Source organism: Acipenser ruthenus, chromosome 19 (assembly GCF_902713425.1).
Source record: "Acipenser ruthenus chromosome 19, fAciRut3.2 maternal haplotype, whole genome shotgun sequence".
In the NCBI taxonomy this organism is placed as follows: Eukaryota; Metazoa; Chordata; class Actinopteri; order Acipenseriformes; family Acipenseridae; genus Acipenser; species Acipenser ruthenus.
This window is the reverse complement of record NC_081207.1, coordinates 14,066,863-14,088,598: the sequence shown is the minus strand read 5'-3', so window position 1 is coordinate 14,088,598 and position 21,736 is coordinate 14,066,863. Positions and strand designations below refer to the sequence as shown.

Sequence of the window (21,736 nt, the reverse complement as noted above, 5' to 3'; positions counted from 1 at the left end):
TGCAGCACCAAGTAACACAATATGATGATGAGAGGGACAGGTATGTGCTGACTTCAGGTAACAGCCCAGCAGATTTTCTGGTAGGAATGTCCCTGGATGCATCCACTGAGGCAACAATATATTTGGTGGAATGAACCTTAAACCCTGCAGGCTCCCTACCAGCCAACCTATATGATTATACTGAATGCTTTGACGTGCTAGAAAATGGTAACAGTGCAAATGTCAGTTATTTACATACTTGCATTAGAATCAAAAGTGCATGTAAGGTAAAGATGATGTGGCTCTGCAGCCTTAAGTGGGCGTCTTTGTTTCGAAGTGTACATGTATATCCATATACCAGCACTGGAAGACCATGATGTAATTGACATTGTCTCTAGTGTCAGCTAGAAAGAATTGTATGTTCTACATCTTACCTGATGACGGCAGTCTGCGGTTGCTTGTGTTGTCTGGTTCCTTTGGCTGCTTTTGTGGGGGTGGGAATGGCGAGTTAGGGTTAAAAACCCCAACGCCATATTTCCTTGCTTTTGTGGCGATGGGTTCAACCCTAACTGCTGCATTAACACAGTTTTTTGCAATTATATATATATATATGTATTGTTATTTTATTGAGTATGGTCTACTTAGGTCTCTCTTTGTATTAGTGCTGCACTATTGGGATGTACCTGTGCTGGTCCTGTGGCTACAGAGTGAGTAAACTAAACAAACTAAGACCAGGACACACAAAGTAAATAATCCCTTTTGTTTTATTTCGGGACATGTAATTATTCAGGATTAATTTACAAAAATTAGACAAACAAAAAAAATAATACAGCAGCAAAATTAAATCAATCCCAAGCACAACATTCCTATATCCATTCACCATGACAAAATAAACCAAGTTCAGGTTACATTATAATGAAGGGATTGCATTGGGAACCAGCTCACCTGCGTCAGCCACCTTCCAACACAGCTTCCCACTGTCCAACACAGCATCCCACTGTCCAACACTTCTGTACAGGTGCCACAACCTAATCGTCTCTAGAGTAACATGTTTTTTTATAATGTGGTGGAACAGCATCCCTAGTGGGGAGTGGGGAGTGGGGGGTGGGGGTGGGGGTGGGGGTGGGGGCGGGGGGTGGAGGGTGGGGGTGGGGGTGGGGGGTGGAGGGCGGGGGTGGGGGGTGGAGGGCGGGGGTGGGGGGTGGAGGGCGGGGGAGTCCTGGGTTCAAATCCGGCTGCACAGGTCATAAAATGTGAAATGAGTTTATTTCAACGACCTAGACCCCAGTGACAGACAGACAGAATACCTCCACATCCCGGCCCAGACACCACCACACAATTTGGCACAATTTGGTTCAGTTGGCATCTTTTACTGTTACAAATGTAGGGCTACTGATTTTCCAAGATCGCGGAATAATGGATGGAATCGCGGAATTAGCCATTGGGAACGGAATTGGCATTTTGGGAATGGGGTTCTGCTTTGCAACTGCGCCCTTAAAAAAAACAAAACTGTGCAAAGTTTTTGTATGTTTACTTGGATCATTGAATAATGAGAAAACAGGTGGTTTTGTGGGCATTACGCTGATGAACTGTCTGTCTCTGTTGCGGCGCTGCTTGTGTGCTGTGTGAGTCGAGTTGTTTAAAAAAGCAACGAGCTGTTTTGAGAGTTCTGTGGAATCATTTTGTTGTATAGTTGTATATACAGAAAAGTGAAAAGTACCTGGAAAAAAAAAAAAAAATCATCAACCCCCCGATTGAAGAAACGTAATTGAATTTATGTATTAATTTATTTAGTTATTATCGCAAATCCGTTACTCCGTCACCCGCTCAACACAAGGAAACGATGCGGTAGTAGAGCTGAAACCTTTCAATTTATAACTTATTATTTTTAATTTATCATTAACTCCTTATAAAACTTATTTTTACTCGTGTTGCTATAATGTGGCTCTCTCTACTCTAGCTACTGTAGTAATGACAGAAAATGGTGACAATTGTAGATTCAACAATGAGTGGACCAATAAATACTTATTTATTATACCAACTGTACCGAACGCAAAGCCGATGTGTTTATTGTGCAATGAATGTGTGTCAGTAGTTAAGGAACACAATATGAAAATGCATTTTGAAACCAAACAAGCTTTTGGAAATACGTATCCAGAGGTCACAGTAGTTAGAAGCTCAAAAGTGGAACTGCTGATCACTTCTTAACAGTTATTCTATTGGTATGTCACATACATTTTAAAATGTTTGTAATGATACTCTGTTAAATTCTCACACTGTTCTATTATTAAAGTACTATTCATATGGTAAAATGTGTAAATTGTGTTCAGTATATGAACATTAAGTTATGTAATATTTATTATTGCTTACAAATGTACAAAGTAAAATACTCTGGCCCGCCTACTCCTAACTTTTTTTCCAATCTGGCCCCCTTAAATTAAAAAAAAAAAACTAAGACACCTCTATCTGTCCAGGGTATACGAGAAACACATGCAAGCAGTTTTACAGCAAGTACAGCATAAACCAGTCTGCGTTGTTGCAGATGAAACTACAGATGGGAGAGATAAAAAGTGTCCTGAACATTGTATTTCATTTGTAATTTTATGAAAATTATATATTTTTGTAATAATGCCCCTCGTTTGACTAGTCTGTATATTGTAATAGCAATAAGCTGTTTTTTCAAAACCCCGTTATTTGTTGACTGACCTACAGTACATTGTTACTAGTGGACTGCTTTAAGAATTTTTTTTCCTGAAAACTACAGTATCTCAGGGACTTGAATAAAAAAAATATATAATGAATTCAATAGATTTCATGTAAAAATGTTATTTATGTTCAAATTACATTGTTAATTCTTAATAAATTAGTAAAAACAGAAAAAAACAGAATTATTCCTTTTTAAAAAAGGAATTGGTCATTTTGAAAAACGGAATTTGCCATTACCAAGAATGGAAAATCAGGAGTCCTACAAATGTTTGGGTGGGCAAACAGACTAATCTGCTTTCCCATTTCCCCTGCCAAGAGAAAGGGTGCTCCCTACAGTCCAGGACAGGCTTGAGGCATGGAGACTGAACTGCTCCCTCCCTTACCTCACATGAGAAAGGGTGGGCCACTTCTGAACAAAATCTTCTCAAACAATAATTTTAATTAATAATTGTTGTAATAGCAAAAATTGACACAAAAGCAAACTTGTGAGTGCAGCAGCTCCAGTGTGCCGGTCCTGTCGGTATCCTTCATGCTGTGCTCAGAGTGCCCTCCGCTCAGGCCTTCCAATCCACGTACTTCATCCTCTCTGCCTTCGCCATGGAGCTTTCCTTTTCTGTTGATTTCCACACCTCTTTATTGTAACTTCTTCTGTGAAGCCTCTCTATCCCACAGCCATGGTCACTTTCTCCCTGTGTTTGAAGCAATATTCTTCCCCCAGACCCCACGCACACAGTTCCCTCTGGACAGCACAGTCTGGGGAGTGCCTGTGTGAGATTCAGGGGACTTTATTACCTGGAACGTAGGAAGGAAGGGAGGAGGAGGCTGGAGGAAGTGAAAACAAAGAAGTCTGGAATGGTAGCACTCCATTAACATTAACTCCATGTACTTGGGGGAAAAAAAAAAACTACAACCCACACGAATATCTGAATGAGAGAGATGTAGAGTGTTGCTATATAGTTTGTAAACTCCAGAATCCCACTTCCTGTTCCAGCATTACTGTCTGCAAACAAAAAGCAGTGGAAATCAATAAATAAATAAAAACACAGTGAGAGAGAGCGCAGTGATATAACAGGGTTCTGGAGTTTGAAAAAAAACTAATGCAGAGAGGAGTGACAACCATAATATAATAAAACTATAGCCTGAAAAGGAGAGCTGTCTGAATCACTGCTGGTGGCAGTGGAGAGTGACAGCTGTCTGAATCACTGTTGGGGCCAGTGGAGAGTGACTCACAGATTAATTCAGATAGTATGATCCGTTTCCAATCTGTTTCATGTGTTTAGTAAACATTACAATCTGGAATCCTCAGCTAATGAAAACGTCTCCGGTATCTTCCTTGCCTCTGTAGCGTGTTTTCCCGTGTGAGAATGGAACATAGCGATACTTGATCATGTGCTGAAAGAGAGAAGAGCAGAAAACAGAGTTCATCATCACAGGAAAAACTAGAATAATTCTAATGAACTTTCTGGGGTCTGATCAGCACTGAGTAGAAACACCAAGAACCAGGTGGAGATCTGTGCACTGAATCAGTGCACTTCTGCTGCTCCCCCACCACCCCTGCTATAGGAGCACATAGTGCAGTGAGATTCTCACCCGGATCTGCCTCTTCATGGTCATGCAGGTAAGCATGATGAAATACAGGACCAGGATTGGCCAGAACACCGGAATGTTGAACATTTCGAAGAAGGTCATCACCATGGCAACCAGGACTGCTTTAGTAGCTGAGTACCTGTAAAAAAATTAAATAATAATTAAATAAATCAATGTGTCAGTAGCACCACCCCTCACCCCCTCTGAGAATCAGCAGGACCCTATGGGGAGAAACACTGAGAAACTGGGTGTGTTCCATAACTCAGCAGCTCAGAGCGAGAATTTCTCCGCTCATTCAGATCACTGATGAAGTCTACTCTGCTGCTCTGAGGGAGCGGAGCTGAGCATGCTGTTAGAGGGTTCTGTCACTGAGCTGCTCAGGGGGAGCAGAGCTGAGCATGCTGTTAGAGGGTTCTGTCACTGAGCTGCTCAGGGAGAGCGGAGCTGAGCATGCTGTTAGAGGGTTCTGTCACTGAGCTGCTCAGGGGGAGCGGAGCTGAGCATGCTGTTAGAGGGTTCTGTCACTGAGCTGCTCAGGGGGAGTGGAGCTGAGCATGCTGTTAAGAGGGTTCTGTCACTGAGCTGCTCAGGGGGAGCGGAGCTGAGCATGCTGTTAAGAGGGTTCTGTCACTGAGCTGCTCAAGGGGAGCAGAGCTGAGCATGCTGTTAGAGGGTTCTGTCACTGAGCTGCTCAGGGAGAGCGGAGCTGAGCATGCTGTTAGAGGGTTCTGTCACTGAGCTGCTCAGGGGGAGCGGAGCTGAGCATGCTGTTAAGAGGGTTCTGTCACTGAGCTGCTCAAGGGGAGCGGAGCTGAGCATGCTGTTAGAGGGTTCTGTCACTGAGCTGCTCTGAGCCACTCAGTTACTTAATGCAGCCACTGATAAAACAGTGAATTCTTTCTCCTTTCTCACCAGAATTTGAACTCAGGGAGTCTCCTGATGAAGGGTCGGAATTCTTCATTGTGATGTGTTGGCAGCGCCATGTCATCATCTGAAACAGGAAACAGGAAGAGCATTACAACAAAGCAAGAACCTACAACTCCCACAACCCTCTCAAACTAAAACAGGAAACAGAAAGAGCTTTACACACAGCACGAAAACCACAGACACACAAACAAACCTGAATCTTCTAGCAATGATGGTTCAATTTTAGGAGACAGGAACGCCACCAGTAGATTCAGGTGATAAATCCCCAAAGCATATGTCACAATATACCAGCCCTAAAAAACAAAAACAGAGTTACCTGCATTGCTCATTTCAAACACTAGAATCCATTACCTGCATCGCTCATTTCAAACACTCACTGTTAATATTACCTACATCACACAAAGCCAATGTTACCTTAACTGCAAACTGCAGTATATAATTTCTTAGGGGCAGAGTATTGCAGGGAGGCAGTTAATGGTTACAGTATGGTCCCAATGTACTGTTCTGGGGTTTAGACAGCATTCCCAGAGCTCTATTGAGGCTACGGGTGAGTTTTAATAAGGCATGAGGAAATGATATGAAGACTGGTCCCTACCTGCAGTATGAAGACTCGGATCATGTACAGCAGTCCCAGAATGACAGTGGCTCCCCATCTTCCCAGTGCGTGCGGGGTGGATCTGTCCAGTAGAGACTGGTAACGCTAGCCAAGGAATACAAATATAATTTTAGAAGTGTTTCAGTAACCTTCACATCCCCCAACGCCACGGCTACAAATACAAAAGCAGAGCCATCAATATCATGAGATTTCCTCCCCAGATTCTGGAACTCCCAATAGCCTGTGTGCTAACCCAGTTTCAGAACAGCTCCACCAGCGGCTCTCTAGAAACATGTAAAATCTAAAGTGTGATGTGGATACTTTTGTCATACAACAGAATAAGCATGGCATGATGTCACAAGATGGACAGAACGAGTCTTACCTGTGCTAAACGAGTGCAGATCAACCTCAAACTGGAGACTTGTGGAGAGGAGGGGGGGTCCCCTTGAATTTGACTAGTGCCCAAATCTGACATTACTGAAAAAATTACATAATTTCATTAATATTTCTGAATCAATTAAATAAAAATACCCTCTGTTTTAAACTTAAATTCTTCCAGGGGACCTGCAATGTCATCATAAACATTATGAATAGATGATTGCTGTTTATTTTAGCTTCAGCATCGTAAATAAATGCTGCATATGCATATTTAATAGTAAAAGCATTGATATTTCATTAATACTGCACAAACACTGCGAGTGTATGTTTCACTAGTGTAATTGAACGGTGACGACTGGCTATGGTGGTGTACTGAGCAACCGGCTAAGCCAGCTTCTCCAACTATATAGTATAATTCACGCGATATACAATCACACCACCCCAACACTGCTCATTAACAGGATATAATGTAATTACATTAATATTCTCCAAACATCTCCTTATAAAGATAAATTAAGCCACTCGCTTTCACTCACCCTCCTCGCTTCCGCTATTAGCAACGTCCCGCCCCCGTCGAAGCAGATTGGTGACGGGGGATATACACTACGTTCTAATTGGTCCACCGGGAATCTTTACTGATTACTAATTGGATATACAGCACTCGATCACTCCGAAATCGGGCAAGCGGAAAGCCCGCCCCTGGATTACATTTTAGTCTTTGGGTGCGTTCACGAGGATCATTCTGCGCAGATTTATAGCAAAACCTGTCCTAGTTGGGCATCTGCGTGAACTCAGCCGGAAAAGACGACACCAGGTCACGCAGATTCGGCTAGGCAGGCTGCACAGATCGCGCAGCTTTCAAAAGGGTACTGCGCTGGAGCAGCCGCGGCTTCAAAACAACCAACGAGTGCTCACCGATAAAGAAGGACATCGCAACCCTATACGGTCATCACTCAATGTGCTGTTGCCACCTAGCCAGGCGGTGTGAATGACACACACCCTCACAAGGACACTCGAGAAGCAACCCTGTACAATCATTGCATTACATTTGCAATTAATAGATATCACAGTTCAAAATAATAGGAAATTAGTAAAAGTATCTTGCGGTGTTGATGAATAAAAACAACCCTCCAATGGTCGTCAATGCAACTCTAGATACATATACATTGTGATTGTGAAACACTTAATACATAAAATATTTGATGTGAATGGATGAATATTTCAGTGTCTTTACCTTACTATATACAATGTGCATAACTGGCCAATTCCAACAACACCCCCCCATTGCAGCCATACGGTTAGTTTAGACACATCCAAGTTTCCTTTCCTGCCATTTCTTGATAATACAATTGTTAGAACATGTCATTTATTCTTTAACCAGAACAAATAAACACAATGGGTTGCATCTTACCCATTGTGCAAACTAGGCAAACTGCCTAATCGTTGGGAAATATATATCTATATTCAAGATATACAACTCAATTGGAGAAGCAATAATAAGTCTCGTGTACAACTACAAAAGGACCACATGTTTGTATTTCAAAGATTGCAGAGATAGCAGTGACATGATTACAGCTCAAACTAATGGAATATAGGTGTGTCATATTCAATTCTTGTATATAAGGGACCTGAGGTAAGAAAGAGAACACAAAGCTAACAAACGGAAGAGATTGAAATCCAGCTCACTGATGGGAGCACAATCATCAGGTTTAAGGTATCCCCTGAAGTGAGGCAAAGGATTCAATCTGGTGAGTAGCAGTACTATTGAAGCATCTGTAAAAGACAGCTGATGGTGTCTTTATGTAATCATGTATGTATTGTCTCCACTGACAAACGTTGTATTTCTAATAGTTTGCAATGGGTCTGGAAGATATGAATCCTTCTAGCTACAGTCATTGAGTGTGGTATGATAAAGCCATTTCAATATATAATAATAAAGACCTATACCAACTCATTAGATGCATCTGACTGTGTGATGTAATACATATAATCATGTTCATAACTACATATTCTTGTCCGTTATACCCTGGATATGGCAGCCTATTAAGAACATAAGAACATAAGAAAGTTTACAAATGAGAGGAGGCCATTCAGCCCATCTTGCTCGTTTGAATGTTAGTAGCTTATTGATCCCAGAATCTCATCAAGCAGCTTCTTGAAGGATCCCAGGGTGTCAGCTTCAACAACATTACAGGGGAGTTGGTTCCAGACACTCACAATTCTCTGTGTAAAAAGTGACTCCTATTTTCTGTTCTGAATGCCCCTTTATCTAATCTCCATTTATGACCCCCGGTCCTTTTTTCTTTTTTCAAGTCAAAGAAGTCCCCTGGGTTGACATTGTCTATACCTTTTAGGATTTTGAATGTTTGAATCAGATCGCCGCATAGTCTTCTTTGTTCAAGACTGAATAGATTCAATTTTTTTAGCCTGTCTGCATACGACATGCCTTTTAAACCCGGGATAATTCTGGTTGCTCTTCTTTGCACTCTTTCTAGAGCATTTTGCAATATCCTTTTTGTAACGAGGTGACCAGAACTGAACACAATATTCTAGGTGAGGTCTTACTAATGCATTGTAGAGTTTTAACATTACTTCCCTTGATTTAAATTCAACACTTCTCACAATATATCCAAGCACCTTGTTAGCCTTTTTTATAGCTTCCCCACATTGTCTAGATGAAGAAATTTCTGAGTCAACATAAACTCCTAGGTCTTTTTCATAGTTCCCTTCTTCAATTTCACTATCTCCCATATGATATTTATAATGCACATTTTTATTGCCCGCATGCAATACTTTACACTTTTCTCTATTAAATTTCATTTGCCATGTGTCTGCCCAATTTTGAATGCTGTCTAGATCATTTTGAATGACCTTTGCTGCTGCAACAGTGTTTGCCACTCCTCCTATTTTTGTGTCGTCTGCAAATTTAACGAGTTTGCTACTATACCAGAATCTAAATCATTAATGTAGATTAGGAATAGCAGAGGACCTAATACTGATCCTTGTGGTACACCACTGATTACCTCACTCCATTTCGAGGTTTCTCCTCTAATCTTTCTGTTTTCTACCTGTTAACCACTCCCTAATCCATGTGCATGCATTTCCTTGAATCCCTACTGCGTTCAGTTTGATCTTTTATGCAGGACTTTGTCAAAAGCTTTCTGGAAATCTAAATAGACCATGTTGTATGCTTTGCAATTATTCATTTTCAATGTTGCATCCTCAAAAAAGTCAAGTAGGTTAGTTAGACATGATCTCCCTTTCCTAAAACCATGCTGGCTGTCTCCCAGGATATTGTTACCATATAGGTAATTTTCCATTTTGGATCTTATTATAGTTTCCATAAGTTTACATATACTAGAAGTCAGGCTTACTGGTCTGTAGTTACCTGGTTCGGTTTTGTCTCCCTTTTTGTGGATCGGTATAACGTTTGCTATTTTCCAGTCTGTCGGTACAACCCCTGTGTCAAGAGACTGTTGCATGATCTTGGTTAGCGGTTTGTAAATAACTTCTTTAATTTCTTTGAGTACTATTGGGAGGATCTCATCTGGCCCAGGGGATTTGTTTATTTTAAGAGCTCCTAGTCCCATTTAACACTTCTGCCTCTGTTATGCTAAAGTTATTTAAAATTGGATAGGAACAGGTCGACATGTGGGGCATGTTGTCCGTGTCCTCCTTTGTAAAAACCTGTGAAAAGTAATCATTTAATATATTTGCTATTTTTTTTTCTTCATCTATGATTTTGCCATTTGTGTCTCTTAGACATTTAACCTCCTCTTTGAATGTTCTCTTGCTGTTATAATATTGGAAAAACATTTTGGAATTGGTTTTAGCCCCATTAGCAATATTGATTTCTATCTCTCTCTTGGCCTTTCTAACTTCCTTTTTGACTTGTGTTTGCAGTTCCAAGTACTCTTTCTGTGTACTTTGTTTTTGGTCCCTTTTAAATGCTCTGTAAAGTGCCTTTTTTCGCCGAATATTTTTTTTAATTGATCTATTAAACCATTTTGGCCATTTTGTTTTAGATTTAGATTTGTCTACTTTTGTGATGTAATTGTTTTGTGCCTCTAGTACTACATTTTTAAAAAACAGCCATCCTTTTTCTGTGGATGTTTTCTCTATTTTACTCCAATCTACTTCTATTAGTTTCATACCTTTGTAGTTTGCTTTTCTAAAATTGTAAACCTTAGCTTTAGTCATTACTTTTGGGGTTTTAAAAAATATTTCAAATGAGACCATGTTGTGGTCTGAGTTTGCCAATGGCTCTCTGACCTCTGTTTTAGTTATTCTGTCTTCATTATTTGAAAAGACTAAGTCAAGGCATGCATCCCCTCTAGTCGGTGCCTAGACAAATTGCATTAGGAAGCAGTCATTTGTCATTTCCACCATTTCAATTTCATCCGTCGTGCCCCCCAACGGGTTTTCCCATTTTATACAGGGGAAGTTGAAATCCCTCATTAGTATGGCTTCTCCTTTTCTACATGCATTTCGAATGTCATTGTATAACAGATTATTTTGCTCAGCGTCTGAGTTTTGTGGTCTATAGCATGCTCCTATTATTATGCCCTTTGAATTTGTGTCCATTATTCTGACCCATATTGATTCTGCATTGTTTTCTTTGTCCTGATTTAACACCTGGGCTTCAAGGCTATTTCTTATGTATAGCACTACCCCTCCGCCTCTTCTGTCCTGCCTGTCTTTCCTATACAGTGTGTACCCACTAATATTATATTTGTCTCCATCACTCTCAGACAACCAAGTTTCTGTAACACCTATCACATCGTAGTTACTTGTTAGTGCAGTAGCTTCAAGTTCAAACATTTTGTTTCTGAGACTTCTAGCATTAAGATAAATACATTTAATAGTGGTCTTACCTGAGTTGTTGCCCTTGTTTTGATGTGGTCTCCCTTCTGTTTTTTTTGTTTTCTCCCCCCTTACTTTCTATTTTAAATGCTTCTGGACCGCCTGAAGGATCCTTTCTCCGAGTAGATTGGTTCCCTTTCTGTTTAAGTGCAGTCCGTCCCACCTGTATAGATAGTCCTTGTTGTAGAAAGTGCTCCAATGTTCAAGAAAGGTGAAGCCTTCCTGTGTGCACCACGATTTCAGCCATGCATTTTGATTTTGTATTTCCAGCTGTCCATATGGTCCTTTGCAAGGCGCCGACAGTATCCCAGAAAATACCACAGTTTTGGTCTTGTCTTTTAATTTCCTTCCTAGCTCTCTGAATTTGTTTACTCAGGCACTCAAGGCCAATACCACAGTGCAAACAAAAGGTAAGCTTGCATTCCTTTAGGCTAAATACTAAACCCTAACTTATTCCTCTTACTGTTAGATTACTTTTGAGGCTTACTATGACATTTTTTAATAGTCTGGATGTGATAACGTATTGTCAATAGACTTGCTCAAACAGTGCATTGCTTCCCAATGCATGTTCACAGCTTTTACTTACCCACCACACTCCAGGCCTTACATCAACCTGAGTTTGAACAGGATGGGATACTCATAACAATGAAGACAGTCAGGTCAATGCATGTCTGCATAACCTTTTACCTTACTGTTATTGTATCAAATTAGTCTGCACACAGTTCACGTTGTTTGAGCACTTCAAGGTTATGTGTCTGCAGTACAAGGACTGCGTATATGGGTATATATTGTACAAATCCATGCTTTTACCTTTTCTACTTTAGCAAAGGAGGGTTCTCCATGCAAGTCCCACCCCAACATGTCTGCTGTGTTGAAAGGTAATACATTATTGTATTTCATGGCATGTGTAGGCAACAGCTTGGTATTGACACTTACTTCCACCTGGTTGTACCTGATTTAGGAAATGATGAATCTGCATGCAGTTCTCAATCGTCAATCTAGTATAATGCATGCCCATATTAATCTGAACTCTTCAAGGGCTTACCATGATTTGTTGTGCTGTTTAACTCTTTATTTGTTTTATAGAGTTCAATAGTAAGAGTACCCTCTTGTTTATTGAACTGACAAGAGTGCACTGGGACCTCTTCAGCTCAAATAGAGTTAATTTCTTCAATATACTCCATAGGAAGTTTCTTTCTCAGGGATACAATTTCCCTCCAGAGAAGATTAGAAAGAAATGGAACAATCTCCTGGTGACGTATAAAAGAGCAAAGGACCGGAGCAGACAGAGTGGCCAGGGAAGAGTTACCTGGGAGTACTTTGAGGTATGATTCCAATATGTGCTACATATTTGGCATTAGACAATTGTAGTCATGGCTACGTAATACAGCAGTCCATTGTAAAGTGTGTGCATACTTGACAGACATTGTGTTTATTCAAGGGGTCCTGAATGCATTTTGAATGTTGTCTTTTGTGTTCTAGGCTATTGGCAGCCTGTTTTCTAAGACTGTGAGAGCACCTCCACCAACTTGTTCAATTGTGTCTACACCATTATGTGTCACATCCAAGGAAGCAAATTCATACACGACTACAGCAACATGTGCATCTTGCACATCACTACCACCTCAAATATCCTGCACAGACTCCATTCCCTTTCCTTCTGTAGGCCGTGATACACAATGCCTCACTAGTCTGGAACCTAGCAGCACACCATCCACCTCACATATGCAGCCGAAACCACCCAGAACCAAAAGGCCTCCAACCAGCACATTTCTACAGCAGTATGACCAACACGCCCAGAGACTTACAGCTGTTCTGGAGTCCAAGCTGCATAGATGCGATAACAGCAGAATCCAAGAAAGGAGGAAAAGGCTGCATGACAAAAGAAGGGAGCAATGTGAAAAGGAAATGCTGGAGTGTCTCTAGGACATATCCTCCACATTATATCAGATATGAAAATAATGTATATATTCTTTAAATAAATACTTTGATTTGTAATCGTTTCTCTTTGTCTTTTGTGGACTTATGACAGTCTGTGAATATTAAGAGGTATTTATTTGCACTGATGTAACTGTTGACTCCTGGGGGACATTATAAACATGTTTACTAACCATGACAAGCAATGAAAACAGAGTAACACAGACACAAGCTTTGGGGTTAGGTTTTGGTACATCATTTATTATACACTTTGCACTCAGAACCTCACATTGTGATAATAACGGACCAATTGTAACAGTTGGTATGGAAATCAAACATTATTGCCCTGGATAAGAGTGTCTGCTAAATAAACAATAATAATACTTGTGTACACTGTAATTCAATTTATAATGATGCAGCAATGCCATTTCTTTTAATGATGCCAGAAGGATCATTTTGCATTACATCTGGTTGATCATTGACACCTTCTGGTACATTGTCATCCACAGCCTCCTCAAACTCCAAGTCCTCTAATGTCTCCAAGCAGATATTGTGAAGGACACAACAAGCTGTGACAGCTGTGCTGATATTCTGGATGACATGCATGTGTAATCCTTTAAATCTCCGAAATCTGTTTTTTAAGAGTCCAAGCGCTCTTTCGATCACCATCCTGGCTGAGGACAGTTTCTTGTTGAATCTTTTCTGTTGCTGAGTTAAATGTCCATTGTCACGGAATGGAGTTAACAGGTGGGGTGAGAGTGGATATGCAGCATCACCAATGATGTGCATACTGTCGGGTAAAAGAGATTGTGAGTCTTCCTGAAGGACTCTTGCTACCTCTGTCATGCGGTAGACTCGAGCATCATGTCAGCTTCCAGGATGGCCCACATTGACATGAACAAAATGTGCTGTATTGTCACAGAAAGCAGTAAGATTAACTGAGTAAAAGTGCTTTCTGTTGTAATAGGACTCCGGGTTATCAATAGCTTGTGCTTTGCAATGGGTACGTGGCAGCCATCAACTGCGCGACTTCCATTACACGAGAGTAGATGTTAAAACTTCATGCTGATTTGAACTCGGCTCTCGCCAAGATAAGCACCAACTAAGACGTAGCTTTACAGTAAACTAATGTGATCCATAGGTGTCTCCATCCATTTGTGCTTCCTTCCATATGATGCTGTAGATATCCTTCTGTCTGGAAATGCTGGCTCCAGGGATCAGCTTATTTTGCCTCCCTAGCGCATCAGCACACAGGGGGTTTTCAAGTGGGCACCTTCCATCCTCAGTGTTTCGTCGACTAGCCCACGACACCTCAAGAGGGCTCGACGGTGATTCTGGCGTCCCAGCATCACCCCCCTCCGTCCCCCACTCAACTCAGCCCAGCTTACTTACCTGTACATCAGTGTTTCTTTCTTTCTATTGTGCTTGAGGTCCCCAGCCAGAATCTTTCTGTCTCAACCACAGCCAGTTGCTGCTCCTTTCTGCTTCAGATAAGTTCTTCACTGTGCGACGCAACTCCTGGCCACTGAATCCGACGTCTCTGAGAAACCGGGTTGTAGAGTGTGCCACAAATCCTCGACAACCCACCTCCATTGGGTAAACCCGGACTCTCCATCCTCGCTGTTCCGCTTCAGTGGCTAGTTGAGCATACCGCAGTTTCTTCCTCTCATACGCCTCATCTACAGCATCCTCCCATGGCACTGTTAATTCTACCAGGTGAACAAGGCGTGCTGATCCGGACCACAAGACAATACCTGGTCGAAGGTTAGTGGTGGCAATCTCAGCTGGAAAAATAAGCCGTTGACCAACATCTGCCAGCATTTTCCAGTCTCTAGCAGCTTCCAGTTGTCCTGGGCGAGGATTGGTTTTAACACCTTTTCTTGGTGGTTGCTCTCCTGGACGTGTAATGTTTTGTGTGTAATGTTTTGATGGAACAGGTGGCAACTTATTGGTCATGTTACGCTTGTCTTCCAATGCTAAGGCCAAACATCGCAGCACCTGGTCATGGTGCCAAGTAAACCGTCCTTGGCTAAGAGCCACCTTACATCCTGTCAAAATGTGCCTTAATGTTGCAGGTGATGAACACAAAGGACATGAGGGATCCTCCCCTACCCAGAGGTTTAGGTTCTGTGGTGATGGGAGAACATCATATGTTGACCTGATGAGGAAACTGATCCTGCTCTGTTCCACTGACCATAGGTCTTGCCAGCCAATCTTGCGTTGTTCCACACTCTCCCATCTCATCCATTCTCCCTGTTTGGCCTGGGAAATGGCCTTTATACATCTCATCCTCTCCTCCTGCTTTTGCACCTCATTGACTACCATCTTCCTCCGTTGAGCTGGGGCTGCCTTGTGCCATGTAGGAGGAGCTGAACTGAAACCAAGACCCCCTCTTCCATGCTGAACTTGCCCCATGATATCACCAATTCGAAGGGCAGCCTTTGCATCCCCCACAGCTTTCTTTGCCGCCCACTTTCTTCCAGTTTTTAGCACAGGTGCTGCCTCCCTTACGCATTTGTCACGTGGCTCTACTAATGTCATTTCCAGTCTGACCTTGGCGCACTTAAACTCCTCGGTTAGAGCGGATGCTGGTAGCTGCAGTATTCCTTTACCATAAAGTCCCACTCTACTGAGGCAGCGTGGAACTCCCAACCATTTCCTGATGTATGAACTGATTAAGGCTTCCAGCTTCTCTACTGTTGTCACAGTGTTTTAGGGAAACCAGCTGCCAGGAAACCCTGTTCAATCTGACTGACAGCATGGCCTGTGGGCCAGACAATCCTGTATGAAAGATGTTTGGATATGAGAGAACACACCTCATGAAGATGTATGCAGATGTTAGATTTGCTGGTGTTGAACCTGTCTGCTACTCCTCTGTGGACTCTTGATTTACTAATGTCCAAAGGCAGGCAAGCACTGTATTCTGAAATGGCCATTTTGTACCTTGATGATTCATGTAAAAGGGATGTAAATCCCTTATCAGATCCTGCAATACAATGAAACAATATTAATATAAACAGGTGTGCTTGTTGTTACATCTTGCTGATTACATTCTTAAAGTTAACAACATAATAATGATGTTTTCACTGTAAGTGTATTATATGTTCACAGAGATTATACTGCTTCCTCAACTTGTCCTTGGGTAAGTCGAAAGTGACTCTTAAAATCAGTGGAGGTGTATTCAGGCACCACTCTTGCCACATAATCTTCAAAGAAATTATCATAAAGATCTGTCATGTATTGTACTGACGTCAGGCTGAGAATATATTAAATATCAGCAGCCAGTTACATCGACAAAACATGATGTCTGACCATATGTGCTTTAATGACATAACTGACATATTTATTTTTATTTATTGATTTGTATTTATATAGCACCTAAATATGCTTTCTGTATCACAATCTGTTATTGCAATATACCTCAATTGACGCTGCTCCAATCGATGACCTGCGTGGAGCAAGTAGGGAACTTCAATTGCATCAATTTCTTCAGCAATAATAATTGCACACAACGCAACCTCCATGTTGTTGGAGTCTGCTCTGGAGATACGTTTCCAAAGTTGTCCTAGCGCCAACTACACAGACTATGACGTCATGCGCAGATCCCCGTCTGCAAAGTTTGTCTGCGCTGATCCCCGTGAACGCACCCTTTGACTTGCTACAGGGGGAAACACGAAGGAATACTATTCTTTAGTGTGTCCGAGGTGAGCGCTTTAAAACATCTGTAAAAATTGTATAGCAAGAGGTCGTATTTTAATATAAATCAGATATAGAGCTAATAAACAGCATGGTGCAGTGTTCTACTCTAGACTGCAACCACTATTCAGAAAGAAAAAACTGAAAAATGTAGTCCGAACACTCTTGTCATCTGTCAGCCATATCTTTACAAAAATAAACAATTCAAAGATGGAAATAAGACGCCCATTTCATAGCAATTTGAGTCATTCCAGATTTGATGGTGACCTAATCATTCAGACACAATTAAGCTTGTTTCTAGTTAATGTATTGTAGCGACCTCGGGAGAGCAGACGGCCGCTTTAATATCCTCGGAGGACCTCTGTGATGGACAGGTGGCGGGAGCACTGATTGGACTGGAGGTGAGGGCTACTGTGAGGTCTCTGCCAACTGGAAGCAAAAGGGGGCGGGACGGTAGATAAGGGCTGCAGGCTCGCTACTAGGGGAAGAGGGAGACGACAGACGAGATCCAATTATCATTACGTAAAATGTAAAAAGTAATTAAAAAAAGAGAGGGAAGGTGTGGAAAGATTTAATTTTAGAACAGCTAATTGGATGAAATTTGAGAAAGTTTGTAAAAAAAGTATAAATATTGACATAACAGAAGATATTGATGAAATTAATGACAGCATAATAAAGGGGCTAAATATGGCAGCAATATAATTCCATTAAAGAAAAATAATAAAATAAATAAAACCGCAGTGCCCTGGTGGAATAAGAAATGTGATGAAGTGATAAAACATTAAAGAAAGTTTAAAAAGCAATGAATATGGAAACATTGAGACAATATAAAAAGCTAAAGCAATGGATATGGAAAGACGGATACAATATAAAAAAGCTAAAGCAATGGATATGGAAAGACGGATACAATATAAAAAAGCTAAAGCAATGGATATGGAAAGACGGATACAATATAAAAAAGCTAAAGCAATGGATATGGAAACACGGATACAATATAAAAAAGCTAAAGCAATGGATATGGAAACACGGATACAATATAAAAAAGCTAAAGCAATGGATATGGAAACACGGATACAATATAAAAAAGCTAAAGCAATGGATATGGAAACACGGATACAATATAAAAAAGCTAAAGCAATGGCACAAAGGGAAATAAGAAGTAGAAAAAGGCAGTGCTGGCAAGAATACTGTTAAAAATAATGGCAGATAAGAACATAAAAGAGATGGGATCCATTTAAGAATATTACAGAAAAGGGATGGAAAAGAGATTTCTAAATTAAAACTGAAGAGGAACTCATAAATAAAGAAAAAGCTGATCTATTGGGAATAAGATTTGAAAAAGTTAATAGTAATGGAAATTATAATTTTTGGCACAAAGAGGAGTTTCATAAAGTCAATTATAGAGCAATAGAAAATCAAGAAGAAAATGTTAATTACAATTGTAACGATCTCTCTGCACAACTGAAAAGCAGTTGCACTGTCCTCCCTAAGGAGATACTACTGGCCCTATTCCTATAACTAAATAAGTCAGCAAGAGTGACAGACAGCAAAAGCAGGGACATCAGAGGTGTCAATTTCACAAACAATTGGTTGACAATAATGTCAACAAATGAAAAAATGAACAAATGAATGAAATGAATAATGATAAGAAAGGAATTCAAATAATTGCAGGTAACAGGTAAGAATAAAGCTGGTACAGATAAGTATGTAGGAACAAACAGAAGGCTAAACAGTATCACCAAATAGAAATGAATGTAGTGACCGGAGGGTCTCCAATAAACCCACACTCACAAACACAACACACACAGATAAAGACCAAGGATAAATAAATAGATACAGATGAAAAACAGTGACTTGTGGAAACAATTACATTTAACAGTCTCTATGGCAATGGTGGGAAAATGACAGGTAGGACCAACAAGTCCAGTAATAGTAGGATAATTGAAATCCATACAAAGTAACAAAATGACAAAAAATACAGGAAACAAAAGTATCAAATTAAAGTAGAAAAAATCCAAACAAAAAAGAAATTCTCACCCACAAATAAGGAAATCCGGCAAAGTGTCCCTAAATGATGGTGATTGTAGAAGGTTGAAAACATTGAGTATGTTGAAAATGTTGAGACTGTCCTGTAGTGTTGAGTTGAATGGTGAACAGTTGTTTGGAAAAAATCAGGAGGATCAGGAAAAAATGGAGGCTGTCACACATAAAACAACAAACATTAAACAGACCTAGAAAAACAGCTAAACTTAAACAAGTAACAGTGAAAACAAAAGAGCAGTTTAGACAAAGCGCAGCAACAAAAGAAAATGAATGAATGCACTGGAATTATCTAAGGATGGTAACGGATTCACTGAAATTTAAGTAGAGAAAATGCTGTAGTTTAATGGATTCCTCTGAGAAAGGGAGTCCCCCTCAGGCCTGATTAGCCAGCTTTAAAACAAGTGATGGCTACTAAGCAGCTCTGAGATTGGAGGGGTGGAAATCTGAATGAGCCAATGGGGAGAGAGGATGAACAGAGGGTGGTTGCAAGGAACTATGGGAAATGAAGTTTTAACCTGGCCAGGCTACTGACCCTAATTAAAGGGACAGGTGGGTGAGACTTACACCCACATTATGTAGCATGGGAATTGCTACACAATACAATATTTTCATATAAAGAATTAACAGAGGCTATTAAACAAGGACAAATACAAGTCCAGGAGATGACAATATCTGGTATACATTCTTTGAAGATTTTGTTAAAATTGTATAATATGATATGGAAAAATGGGTGTGTACCAAAAAAATGGAAAGAGGCAATAGTACCAGTGTTAAAACAGGGAAAAGAGGTTGGAGCATATAGATCTACAGCATTAACATTTACAATATGCAAAATAATGGAAAAAAATGATATGCACAAGATTACATTTTATTTTGGAAAATAATACGCTAATAACAAAATATCAAAGTGGATTTAGAAGAAATAGAACTACAATGGATCATGTAATAAGGATTGCTACAGATGTAGGGGAAGCATTGAGCAATAGAGGAATTGTAGGGGCAATACATTGAGAACGCATATGGTTATGGTATGGAAAAATTGATTGTTGTATAAATTATATAAAATGGGATTGAAAGGGAATATGTTTGGTGGATAAGAGATTTTCTAAAAGACAGAACTTTTAAGGTTAAAGTACAAAATACAACTTCCAGAACATTTCAGATGCAGAATGGACCACCACAAGGTAGTGTAATAAGTCCAATTTTATTTAAAGTAATGATAAATGACGTAGTAGAGGAAATAACTGGAAATGGAAGTAAGATGGATCTTTTTGCAGATGATGGGGTAATATGGGTGAGTGGTAAAAAATTGAGGTGGTAAAAGATAAACTACATGAGACTGGATAAATTAGAGTTATGAGCAAAACAGTGGGGATTTAAAATGTCATTAGAGAAAACTGAGAGCATGCTTTTTTTGTAAACAAATCAAAGCAAATACATTCAATATAAAATATGGACAGCATACAATTAAAGAAGTGGATGAGGCAAGATATTTGGGGGGTTAATTAGATAAAAAAAAATGATGTGGCATAAACATATCAAAATTATAACAGATAAGTGTAAATGAAGATTACATTTATTGAGAGCAATAGCATGTACCAAATGGGGGGCAGATCAAAAGAGTCTTTTAATGATATACAAAGGTACAATAAGAAGTGTACTAGATTATGAAAGCCAAGTTATAGAGGCAGCGAGTAAGAGTCAATTGAAGAGTTTAGAAGCAATTCAGGCAAAGGCATTACAAATATGTACAGGAACAATGAGATCATCACCAACAGAGGCTTTACAAGTAATGACAGGAGAGATGCCACTAGATTCAAGAGAACATTACTGAATATAAGGTATTGGAACAAGATTAAATCCTTTAGTGAGGAACATCCAGTGATGGGGAGTATTGTAACAAATTGGTGTCATGACTATAAAAAGGGAAATTGGGTAAAAGCTGGTGGAACATTTGCATTCCAAATGACAAATTGGGCAAAAGAGATTAAGATTGAGGAAATAAAAAGAATGGAAAATAGAGATAAAATATTGATGCCAAAATGGATGTATAAAAAACCAAAAATATGTAAACTGTTAACCACAATAATTAGCAAGAAAGGAAATAAAATGGAAACTAAGATAAAAGGACAGGAATATGTTAAAAAAAATAAGGAAGAGATGTTACAAATATATACAGATGGATCAAAAGACCCTAAATCTGGGAAAACAGGATATGCTTACTATATTGAGAGGAACGGTAGTTCCTCGTACAAGTTAGAAAAACTTGTGTAGGGGCAGCAGTGTGGAGCAGTGGTCAGGGCTCTGGACTCTTGACCGGAGGGTCGTGGGTTCAATCCCCAGTGGGGGACACTGCTGCTGTACCCTTGAGCAAGGTACTTTACCTAGATTGCTCCAGTAAAAACCCAACTGTATAAATGGGTAATTGTATGTAAAAATAATGCGATATCTTGTAACAATTGTAAGTCGCCCTGGATAAGAGCGTCAGCTAAGAAATAAATTTATTTTATTATTATTTGTTTGATTTGAAACTACTGAGAGTCTCTATATAGCTCAAAGAGTTTAGCTGTTTTTACCATGTTGCAGCGGCAAAACTAAATCACTTAGAATTACCATCTGTATCAGTATCAAAAGTCTGAAACCTTCTTACTTCAAATGTGAAAAAAACGTACATACCTCTTATACACAATGAGATATAAGTCGTCAAACTAAGGTCAAATTCTTCTTCTTCTTCTTCTTCTTCCATCGACTTTTTAAGGGTGTGTAGCGACTATTCAAACAGAAAAGCTAAATAACTGGACATCTACCAATCATGTGATTCCACATGTTGGTCAACGTCAAAACATACCTGGGTGTGCAAGCAGTTTGATGTCCACACCATTTATATTAAACAAATTATTTATGTTTTAAAACAGCACATATCGCAGGAGGAAGAAAAAAAATTAAAAAATACCATGGTTTGAACTTGAAACATGACGTTGTTGAAGTGCACGTGACCTTAGTCTGCTGCGCCACTGCACAGTTGATGAAATACACTCATTTTTT

General features: G+C 40.0%; 2 protein-coding genes across 5 annotated transcripts; both read right to left on the bottom strand.

Moving 5' to 3' along the window:
• Positions 1–724: 724 nt before the first annotated feature.
• Positions 725–6,964, bottom strand: LOC117424398 (protein RER1-like). Of its 4 annotated transcripts, none has more exons than XR_004547898.2 (8): positions 6,709–6,908; positions 6,177–6,271; positions 5,795–5,899; positions 5,393–5,492; positions 5,185–5,263; positions 4,276–4,411; positions 3,916–4,077; positions 725–3,449 (listed from the first exon to the last, which is right to left on the bottom strand). XR_004547898.2 is itself a non-coding variant. In XM_058992513.1 (8 exons), the coding sequence occupies exons 2-8, from the start codon at positions 6,267–6,269 to the stop codon at positions 3,364–3,366; spliced, it is 654 nt and encodes a 217-aa protein (XP_058848496.1). In that variant the 5' UTR covers positions 6,270–6,271; positions 6,709–6,964; the 3' UTR covers positions 725–3,363. The 4 variants fall into 4 exon arrangements, 3 of the variants coding, with proteins under 3 accessions (XP_058848496.1, XP_058848497.1, XP_058848498.1); XM_058992513.1 differs by having other exon boundaries at positions 4,023–4,077; positions 6,709–6,964; XM_058992514.1 differs by having other exon boundaries at positions 4,023–4,077; positions 6,695–6,714.
• Positions 6,965–13,283: 6,319 nt separating this feature from the next.
• On the bottom strand, positions 13,284–19,045 carry LOC131698757 (uncharacterized). Its single transcript, XM_058992512.1, has 3 exons — positions 18,686–19,045; positions 16,373–16,610; positions 13,284–15,938 (listed from the first exon to the last, which is right to left on the bottom strand). The coding sequence occupies exon 3, from the start codon at positions 15,491–15,493 to the stop codon at positions 14,369–14,371; it is 1,125 nt and encodes a 374-aa protein (XP_058848495.1). The 5' UTR covers positions 15,494–15,938; positions 16,373–16,610; positions 18,686–19,045; the 3' UTR covers positions 13,284–14,368.
• Between the last annotated feature and the right edge of the window lie 2,691 nt (positions 19,046–21,736).

Coding starts and splice junctions, on each gene's coding strand:
- LOC117424398 (XM_058992513.1), bottom strand. CDS start 6,269: ATGTCAGATTTGGGCACTAGTCAAATTCAAGGGGACCCCCCCTCCTCT. Junction 4,412..5,184: donor CTCCCTGAGTTCAAATTCTG/GTGAGAAAGGAG, acceptor ATTTTTTTACAG/GTACTCAGCTACTAAAGCAG. Junction 3,450..4,022: donor CGGGAAAACACGCTACAGAG/GCAAGGAAGATA, acceptor AATCTCACACAG/GCACTCCCCAGACTGTGCTG.
- LOC131698757 (XM_058992512.1), bottom strand. CDS start 15,493: ATGACATTAGTAGAGCCACGTGACAAATGCGTAAGGGAGGCAGCACCT.